The following is a 10,441-nucleotide window of genomic DNA, read 5'->3' as shown; positions in this document are numbered from 1 at the left end:
ATGGGGGGAAGTAGTCATTCCCGATTGCATTGGAAGCACTGCAATGAAAGCTTAATGATGAGATGACACGTGTTCATGTGGGAAGTGTTTGGTGATTTCTTTTTCTTTTTCTTCTTATCCTCTTTCCTCTTTATTGGGATTCATGCTGCTTTACCAAAAATAAATATGTCTACCATTTTATTTTTGTTTCAAGTTTTGTTTTTTTTAATTGCTATTTTTCTGTTTTAAATCTTTATTTTTGTTCAATTTTATCATTTAACAATGAGTTAATTGGAAATTGTGCTTCATATTTTTTTAGTGCATTGATACTAGTCTCATGACTAGGGTCTCAGGTTTGAAATATTAATTCAGATTGACATTGGTCTTTTTTTTAGATTTTTTCTCACATCGATTAAGTTCATCATTCAACACTAGGTTTGTTAAAAATTAAACTTTGTGGTTTCATTCACCTTCCTTTTATGAGGTTTCTCAATCTCATATCATAGGTTATTGGTCCGACGAGTTAGATTGGGTTGACTCAAATACTTTTTAGGTTATTTTTTTTAGATTGAATATTTTTTTGGCTTCACCCTTCAACATTTTGTTTGTTTGAGTTTCATATTTTTTGTTGTTGTGTCTTTTATTAGGTTATCTTGTTTGCATGATCCGACTCACAAGGTTTGAAGGCCTAGCCTGGATTTGCTATTTTTAAATTTTTTGAGGTTTATTTTGTTGACTTTTTTTTTATTTCATCCTTATATATTTGAGAATTTGGTATTGTTATGTCTTTTTATTTGTTTTCTAAGAGATTATTTTGACCTCATGACCTGGATCACAAATTTATCATTTTAACTAGAGTTTACGTTGGTTTTTTTTTTGTTATTTTTTTTGTTATTTTTTAATTTCATCATTTAGTTTTGAGTTGTCTAGAATTAAACTTTTTTTTTTCTTGCATTCTTTTTATATGCAGTTCATTGTGATCACATTTCTTTTTTAAATTTAATTCATTTATTATCATTGTTTAATAAAATTATTTTATCAGACCTAATCATTTCATCATATAGCTTGGACAGATTTTATTTATTTATTTATTTATATATATACTTAAAACCCAAACTGAAACTGAACCTAAAGTAAATTTGGATGGGTTTTAATACCCAAATTTAATTCAAAACCGAACTATTTTGGGCTGGGTTCAGTTTGATTGTTAACCCGAATAATACTCACCGGGAACGACTCAATTCCAGCACATGGATAAACCCACAAACCGTAACAAAAGGGAACCGGACCAACAGAAGTTGGAGCCCAACATAATAGGGAAACAGAGGCTTCACAGTTCGCAGGTAACTTTCGGTCTCTTCGTGTTTTGTCTGCTCTCCGTTTCTCTTCTCTTTTTCTCCCCCTCTACTCTTTGAAGCCACCCGCTATACCGGTTCACCTTATCAAACCTTTCTCTCGCTTTCGAGTTTTAACATTATTTCAGGTTCTCTTTGGCCCCTTCTTTTGTTTTTGGATTTTACCCTTTTTTATATTTTCCTTCTTTGTGGAGTACATTTTGTTTAGTTACGAAATCATCATCTTTTTTAATGTTTGCCTTCTGATGTTCTTTCTTTTTAAAAAGTTTTGAGTATTTTATTGTTTTTTATTTTATCAGGCATTATAATGGGTAGTTGCTACTTTTTAATAATATTGGATCATTGATAAAAATGTGATGATTTTGGTTTCTTTTTTTTATATAGAAAAAATGGGCTATTTTTTATTATTGTTGTTGTTGATGTCAATGTTGGATGATTAAGTAATATTTTGTTGAATTTCTGTAATGGGAAATTTCAGTTATGTGTTTTAAAGGGCGGGTTTAGGGTTTATTCTCTTTGGGTTATGCTATTTGGATCCGATGACTGTCACTATTCGCTTTAAATATTCAATTTTTTCAATTCGTTTTTGAAAATTTTTAGAATTTATTTCAGTTGTTGTTGACTATCAGAGTCTCTCTGACAATGTTGCTGTACTTATTTTCGTGAAAATGTGGGTGCATTACATATCAAGCGCATATTTGTTTTGTTTTGTACAATGGAAACTGTCAATTCCATGTTGTGGATTACACGCTTTGTTTGAATTTCTTTCTTACCGTAATTCCAAGAACATCAGGAAATTATTCATTTCCTTGCCCCAGTACTTATAAAACATGATTATTTAAACCTTTTAATCATGTTTTTTAAGGTATAGAAATGCTGTTTCATTGACATTGTTGCATTCTCTTTTGCTATCCATCAGAATGGCATTACAAACAGCGAGCAACCCAACTCTTCCCAGTGCCCAAGTGGTTGGAAATGCTTTTGTTGAGCAGTATTACTATATTCTTCTCACTTCACCGGAATCGGTCCATAGATTCTATCAGGATTCAAGTGTGCTAAGCCGGCCAGATGCTAATGGTGTAGTGACGTCAGTGACAACAATGCAAGTGAGTTTCTTGGTGTAGTAATCTTTCCATTAGCAGATGCATATCCTCATAGATTTGCTGTTGATACTTTTCGGTTGTTAATGATCCACAATGTACATGATCTTCATCTCATATCAAGGTGGCTGTTTGAGGGCTAGCAAATGGTTTAAAATGATTTTACAAAAAGTGATGTGGCAGACACGAGAAGATTGATGTATCTCTTGATTATTTGTGTCTGCTGTCAGCCTCAAATCTGTCTAATTGCTATATGTTTACATTGCCTCTTATTTCTATCATACATGTGAAGTTACATCTGATCTGCTGATAAATTGCAATGATGTTGCAAGTATTAATTGCTATGAGAAAAAAATTGAACTTCTACATTGGGTAGATTCTAGCAAATTTCTTTTCTGCAATCTTCAGCTATTACACGATTGTAATACTCAGGCACTTTCAAGATTTCATTTTGTTGGATTATTGTCACCTCATACATAACTTGTAAAAGTTTTCCTGTCTGAAATGTAATGAGACCCATGAGGAGTCAGCTGCATAATAGTGATGGGTTGGAGTTTGTTCCCTTTTTCTTATTGTCAGATTCATCTAATCTCACAATCATTGCTTGTAATTTATTTTTAACTGATCTGTTGTATTCTTTTTCTAAGAATGTATGGATGAAAAATGTTTGAATTTTTTACTTCTTGAGAATTAACAGCGTTATCTGAAAAGAGATTATTTTCCTTGGAACAGGGTATCAATGAGAAGATACTTTCCTTGGATTTCAAGGACTGTAAGGCAGAAATCAAAACAGCAGATGCTCAGATATCTTATAAAGACGGGGTTACTGTGCTAGTAACTGGATGCTTCACGGGCAAGGACAACGTGAAAAGGAAATTTGCTCAGTCATTTTTTCTCGCACCACAAGACAGTGGTTATTTTGTCCTAAATGATGTTTTCAGGTATGTGGATGACAATGAATCTTTGGAAAGTCATCTTGGTCATGGTGTTGATAGCAACCCAATTGTTCCCTCAATCCCAGATCAAGGTAAGATTTAGTATTTGCTCAATTTTGCATTGGCTGTTATTGTTTCTTTGATTTATTTTCTGTTTTGCTATGAACTTCCTAACATCATGAGATTTTTTTTTTCAGAGCCCGCTCATGTTCCTGATCCTTCTGCACCTGACCCATTACCTTCTGTTGTGGAAGAACTTAAAAAACTTGCTGAGAAAGCTAATGAATCATCAGACCATGAGAAACAACTAGTTAATGACAGAGAGATCTTTGTGGAAGATCTTTCAGATGAACATAATGTTCCTGTAGTTGTTGAATCAGTTTCGTCCATGATCCAAGAGGATGCTCCAAAGAAATCTTATGCATCGATTGTGAGTTTATAGCCAGATATTTTTAATTCACGGTTTTGAAAATTAGAAAGAATAGTATGTTTGATAATTCTTGTTGTAGGTTAAAGTGGCGAAAGGGAGCTTGCTGCCAATAAAAGTTTATTTACCTGCTAATACTACAAAAATGGTTCCTAAGAGAACTGAGAACCAGTCAGAAAAGTCAGTGGCACCTGTCCTTGAGCCTGAAACATCAGTGCCAAGCAGCAATGATGCCCCTGAAACTAGCAGTGCTCAAGAGGAAGGTATGTAGCTGAGATAATGATGTATCACAGAATTTGGGATTAAGTCTTTGTTGTATGTCAAGTATTTTTTTTTAAGTGTATTCTCTAGTAACCACTTTCCACTCACAGTTGAAGGGCACTCCATTTATATTCGAAACTTGCCCTTTAACTTGACGGTTTCTCAACTTGAGGCAGAGTTCGAGAAGTTTGGACCAATCAAGGAAGGAGGTGTCCAAGTCAGATATAATAGGGTTGGTTCCAATCACATTGGAGACCCATTGTCTTTTGCTTTGTTCTACTTACCTAAAAATGATTTGTTGGCTCTTTGTTAATATATTTGTTCTGTCAATACAGCAACAGGGATACTGTTTTGGATTTGTTGAATTTCATTCCCCAAACTCCATGAATAGTGCAATTGAGGTTTGTCCATTCTTAGTCAAAGTTATTTTTAGTTTTTGGAGTATTTCTGTTATTATTAGATGTTGCATGGTAATTGTTTTCATTCTTGTGGTATTTATTTTCTGTCAATCTCATGCCAACAAATTTTTCTTCAACTCATACACTTTATAAAGGGTCTTATGTTAAAAAAATCTGATTTCTTTCGCCCTTTTTTATTGTTGTGTACAGTGTCTTCTGGTGTTGTTTTGTATTTCCTGTCTTGGTTGCTTGCATTACCTAGCCCTTTCTCACTTGACTTGTGCAGCAGTAGTTAAACACAGAAAAAAGGGTCAAAGTAATTTAAGGTTGCTTTAGCCTGGAAAAGGATATAGCTCTGGTCATGATTAACAGAACATAATATTCTATGTTACATACTTAGGTGAAAACAAGAAAATATGCAAATATTTTGGGGTATAGAAATGGGAATTACCTTCAAGCCTAAGAGTTTGGAGCTGTATGATCTTTCACATTATATTAAACTTGTAGCTTGGTTGGGAATCTTGAATTGGAGTAAACATGTTCAAATAAATATCAATTAATTTGACTGAACTCAAAACCTATGAAGTATAGTGCAATGGGATGGGGAATCAGTCACTAAATTTAAGGTGGAGTTCATCTGCAGAGAAGGTGCTTACTGGTTAGAGAACATTTGGCATGAGATTTTGTTCCTTCTCATAAAATACTATTAATAGTGCTACCAATAGGCTCTAAGCATCACGCAGTCCTTCATACATCTGAGCTGGAGAGCCAGAAACATTTAAGCTTTGTCAATGTGCTGTCTCTGTCTTCACTTTTTTGAAGCAATGCAAGGAATATTCAGATGGAGGTTAAGCTGCTGCTCATTGTTTTCTGCACTTGAATAGCTGCTAGAGGGAAAAACTGAGTATTGACTAGGATACGAGCATTCCTTTTATTTTTTGATGCAGGAAAGATTCAGTAAGCCTGCTTACTGGGATTGCTTGGTTAGCTAAGGTGTGAGACACTTAAAGATACTAGCATTGGTGATTGTATAATTAAACATCTCGGCTGTGTTCCTTTGAATACAGTTCAGACTTTGAACTGGTTGAGGTTCAAATACAATTAAGTAAAGTGTCTGGACTTGAACTGTTATGGTGATGGAAAAACAGCAGTAAGTCTTATAAAATGATTCCTGAGGTAGCTTTTATATTACTTGGTGAAAAAAGAACATGGACAAAAGAGGTTTTCAATAATTACTCAGTTGGAACTAGAATGGTTTTGGGGATTCTAAGTTGCAGCATTTTGTTGGAAAGGATCGAGGAATAATTGGTGTATTTCCTAATCAAGGTAAGTTACTGAAGGGCAAACAATGTTACTGAAGAGCAAGGGTGAAATTAAGGGTGTGTTTGGGATTGTAGTAGCGGTGGCGGTTCAAAGTGCTTTTCGCTTAGAAATGCATCAAAATAAAGTTTTTTTATTTTTAAAAAATCATTTTTGATATCAGCACATCAAAACAATATGAAAACATAAAAAAAAAGTTTATTTTAAGCACAAAAAAAATTCAGAATTTGAGGGAACGCGGTTTACACCGCATTCCTAAACACACTCTAAGTAACAAGTTGATGTTTATTGTTGAGGAAATAAAACATTTTTTGCTGCGCAAGTAACTGGTGGATTTCTTGTGGCCTGGGAATAACCAATAGACAGGTCCCAAGTTCAAATCTCTTTCAAATTACCAAGCTATCAAAGATTACTGCATGTTTCTATGTTCTCATTTGCAATCAGAGGATAAGGACCTCGACATAGTTGTAAAGTATAATTCATATAATCAGTAACTTTTATGTGCAATTGTGAGGTCAATTTCCTAAAAAAGAGAGAGAGAGATTGGTTGTGTGTGACTATAGCACTGCATTCTTTAGATAGTATGCTTGACTCACCTAACTTCTCTAATTGTCCACTCGGCATTTGCAAAAATGGCCATTATTTCTCCTGTTAGCATAGCTTAAATCTCAAGTACATATGTATGGATCAATATCAGTTCTTGATTCTTGAATGTCAAGGTGGTCATTTAGGTTGCATTGACCTTTTAAGTTTGATATGATTTCTTAAACATATTAAGACTTTCAGATGAACTTTTATTTATACTAAGATCATCCTGTTTGTAAAAAGTTCATGCTAAGATTGTCCTGTTTGTACTGTCAAAACTTCAGTTAATCTGTTAATTGTTTGGAACTTCAGTGAGAAAAATATTCAACCATGTTTTGTTTCAGAATTGATAATTAGATATTGTGTTTCCTTAATGGAAATTATTATTCAGGCTTCACCTATGACTATTGGGGGGCGTCAAATAGTTGTTGAGATGAAGAGAACTAATACTCGAGGTAAGTGGGAAGTTTTATTCTGCTCTTTCATTTGCTTAGTTAAACTTTTCAATTTTCTACCTAGATCCAACGCAATAATTGAAAGATAAATGAAAGAAAGAAAAGTGATGTTACTATGTCTACCTGCCAGGAATTTTGCTATCCCCCTGAGTTCTCATTTATCAATCATCATGGACTCAAATATATATCTTACTAATGTTTGGATGCTATTGATTTTGCAGTTGGTAGCGGAAGAGGTAATTTCTCTTATGGTAGGGCAGGGTTTCGAAATGACAGCTTCAGGGGCCGTGGGAACTACGGTGGTGGCAGGGGTTTTGGTAGAAATGATAGAAGTCGGGGTGAGTTTTCTGGTAGGGGAAGGAGTTCAAGTGGTCAAGTTGAGGGTTATCAGCAAGGAAGAGGGAGGGGTGGGCGTTCAAGTGGAGTAAAGCATGATGCTATTTCCTCATAACACGCATTCTATTGATATTGGAGGCAAAACTTTGGTATGGTCGTGCCTAGCAGCAACGATCAAGCCTCAGAGCCCCAGAGTAGTTGAGTTACATGGTCAGTGCCTGGTAGTTAAAGAAATCTCAAAGTCTGGTTTTATCTTAGGAGCTTGCAAGGAAATAAACGGTGGATTCTGGTAGGAGTACAAGTAGGCATTTGTCATAGTTTAGAGTCTCTCCGATGATTACAGGCGCAGGGACATTCCCCCCAGGTAGCATGCAAGTTTAAGGATGAGAAAATCAATCTCAAATGTTTTAGAAACTTTTGATGTTAGCTCTAGTGGAAGATGCACAGCACAGTAGTAGTAATTGGTGGTTTGTAATGACCAAAACATTTCCAGTGGATTGGCTAAGTTAGGAGAATACCTTTGTGATCTTTTTCACATGGACATGATTGCTGATGACTCTCTGGTGTTGCGTACAAGGTTTTGAAAGAATTTGGTTGGTTTTAAGTGCACGAAATGGTGTGTTACGTTTTTCTTTCCTTTGTTAATTACACTATTATTTATTACTAAGATCTCTTTCATGTCTGGATCAGAAGGGTTTGGCGGCGGTGGGGTTAAAAAGTTGTTTTTTCTTTAGAATTTAATTTTTTTTAATTTATTTTCGTTAATTTTAAAAAATTGAAAAAAATATATTTTAATATCTTTACGAAAAAAGAAGTGTTTTAGAATGAAATATTGGCAAACCTGCAATTATAAGAAGAGATTCTTTTGTCACTTGTCGGATAAGGAAGCAAAGCTCTCTGTTGCTTTATCTGCTGTAGCCAGTAACTGGGATGTTCCCTCGAGCAGGGGTTTGGTGATTGGATAATGGCTAAACCATATTTTTATAATTTTTAGTTTGTCTTTCATGCACCAATAATTTTGTAAATTTCAATTACATCCAAAATATTCTTTTTTTATTTCAATTAAAACATTTTATCTTGTGTATTAAAAACAAAAATATAATTCATATTGCGATGTTTCCTATTAGAATTCTAATGCTCAAAACCAGCCACGTCTAAGCGATCGCCAATTTGATCCGAATTGAGTTGATATATATATATATATATATATATATATATATATATATATATATATATATATATATATATATATATATATACACGGATTAGATATAGACATCCAAAACCCTTATACAATAATAATTGATAGGATATAGATATTATTAATTTGATCTGAAATCTAACCCCAAGTTTAAATATACATGTGTGTTATATCTTTATAGTTTTGAGAAAGAATATATATTTATTTAAACAATGTTTGAATTATATCCATAATTCCATGAACCACGTATGTATATTTATATTTCAAGATTACATCTGTGATTCGTGCTAAGTCATAGATCGAATTATTTTTTTCGTTAAACATACAAAGAAATGCATCGCTAAAGTGTTTTTGAACAAAAAATAATTATGAATTCAAAATCTTATTCATATTATATAATACCTTTCTTAAATATTAAGATAATGACATACTCAATTTTTTTAAATAATATATATTAAAATGTCGACAAACCGAATTGACCCAAGCGAACCCTGGTTAACTTGAAAAATTCACAACTTGGTCATAACTATGATAATCATATAGAAAGCAAATTATAAAAATATTTGAAGCTCAATTTCCAAATAACTCAATTTAAAGACAAAATTAAAAAAAAAATCAATCTAAAAAAGGATGAAAAAAAGTTATAAGTCACCCGGGTAAACCAACTAAACTTGCAATATGGTTCATGAGAATAAGATAACCCTTTAGAAATCAAATCAAAATGAGTTATGAAACTCAATTAAAAAAGGATAAAAAAATCATTCTGGGTCAACCCAGGTTAGTCGGTATAACCTAATCAAAAGAAAACAAAAAAATAAATTATAAAGTTCAATTCATAAATAACTCAATGTAAAAGGATGGAATTAAAAAACAAATCATTTAATAAAAAAGAAAAAACCGAAGTAAACCTGCATTCACATGACCCACACCATGAAATTAAGATAGCCTCATAAAAAGTAAATAAAAACAATTATGAAACTCAAATCTCAACCAACCCAATATTGAAGGGTGAAATTGAAAAAACAAGTTGATAAAAATATAAATCAAAATAATAAAAACCAAATTTAATATTAAAATAAATTAATATATTTTTATAATTTGGAGCGTGTAAGGCGTAAAAACCGATGAAATGAGAGGTAAAAGAGAGGAAAAGTAAGAAAAGAAGAAAAGGTCAGTAAAGCTGTATTGGAGCTCCCACATTGACACGCGGCACCCCATAAGGTGACCACCACCGAGACGAATCCAACAACATCACTCCCTGAAGTGTGTGGGGATCCCATTCGAAGGTCGGAAGAAGGTTCACGTGCCACCAAACCACAATTATATTCTTTCACATATTGACGCGTGTAACATAGGCGCCACCCAGTCTTCCCTCTTGCTCCCTAACATGATGAGAAAAGGGGTTGGAATCTCATTTGTTTTAAATTGGTTCCTAAAGTCTAGATTGTTTTTAATAAACAAAATTGAATTTTATTTTTCTAGATAAAGCATCCACCAAGCACCAAATTTGTTTCCCAACACCATAATGACCCAACACCAAGCCAATCAAAACCAAACACCGAGATTAAGCCTAAATAGGATTGAATTAAGGGAAAAAAAGTTTAAGTTACCAAAAATAATTATATAAAAACACAATGTACTGTTAGAATTCATAGTGTATTGTAACTAGGATCACGGTAAAAGACTAAATCTTTTTAGTTTTTTTTAATATATTTATCTAAAATAAATATCCTCCAATAGGTTATGAATAATTGGGTTAAATTGCAAGATTTTGCTTTTTCAAGGACCTAGCCCGAACATTCAAACAACATTAACAAAAAAAATATATAAAACGAGTGGGGATAACATTGTGGATGCCCATGGTTAAAGATAGTTTCACCCTTCTCTACACAAACCAAATAACTAATAATTAGGAGTGATGTAAACTTTTTTTCCCAAATTAATTGGGGTTAGATAAGTCTTTTTGTATTTTCTTAATAATTAAATTACTAAAATAACCTTTTAGGGAAAAAAAATGAACTTGTGTCCAAGGGCTTTATTGAATTTCTTTTTTTTAATGAACAACAAAATTAGTTAATTGCTCTCGGAA

General features: G+C 33.2%; 1 protein-coding gene across 2 annotated transcripts; it reads left to right on the top strand.

The window, feature by feature from the left end:
* The first annotated feature begins 1,193 nt into the window (after positions 1-1,193).
* On the top strand, positions 1,194-7,765 carry LOC133671687 (nuclear transport factor 2-like). 2 transcript variants are annotated; one of them, XM_062092514.1, is made up of 9 exons: positions 1,194-1,322; positions 2,254-2,440; positions 3,167-3,461; positions 3,567-3,799; positions 3,879-4,059; positions 4,168-4,289; positions 4,393-4,458; positions 6,752-6,815; positions 7,037-7,765. In XM_062092514.1, exons 2-9 carry the CDS (start codon positions 2,255-2,257, stop codon positions 7,264-7,266), a joined length of 1,377 nt encoding a protein of 458 aa, XP_061948498.1. In that variant the 5' UTR covers positions 1,194-1,322; position 2,254; the 3' UTR covers positions 7,267-7,765. The 2 variants fall into 2 exon arrangements, with proteins under 2 accessions (XP_061948498.1, XP_061948497.1); XM_062092513.1 differs by having other exon boundaries at positions 1,322-1,462.
* The last annotated feature ends 2,676 nt before the right edge of the window (positions 7,766-10,441 follow it).

The sequence above is a fragment of the Populus nigra genome, chromosome 13 (genome assembly GCF_951802175.1).
Source record: "Populus nigra chromosome 13, ddPopNigr1.1, whole genome shotgun sequence".
Lineage (NCBI taxonomy): Eukaryota > Viridiplantae > Streptophyta > Magnoliopsida > Malpighiales > Salicaceae > Populus > Populus nigra.
The sequence above is the reverse complement of the archived record's forward strand: the minus strand, read 5'-3'. Positions and strand labels throughout refer to the sequence as shown.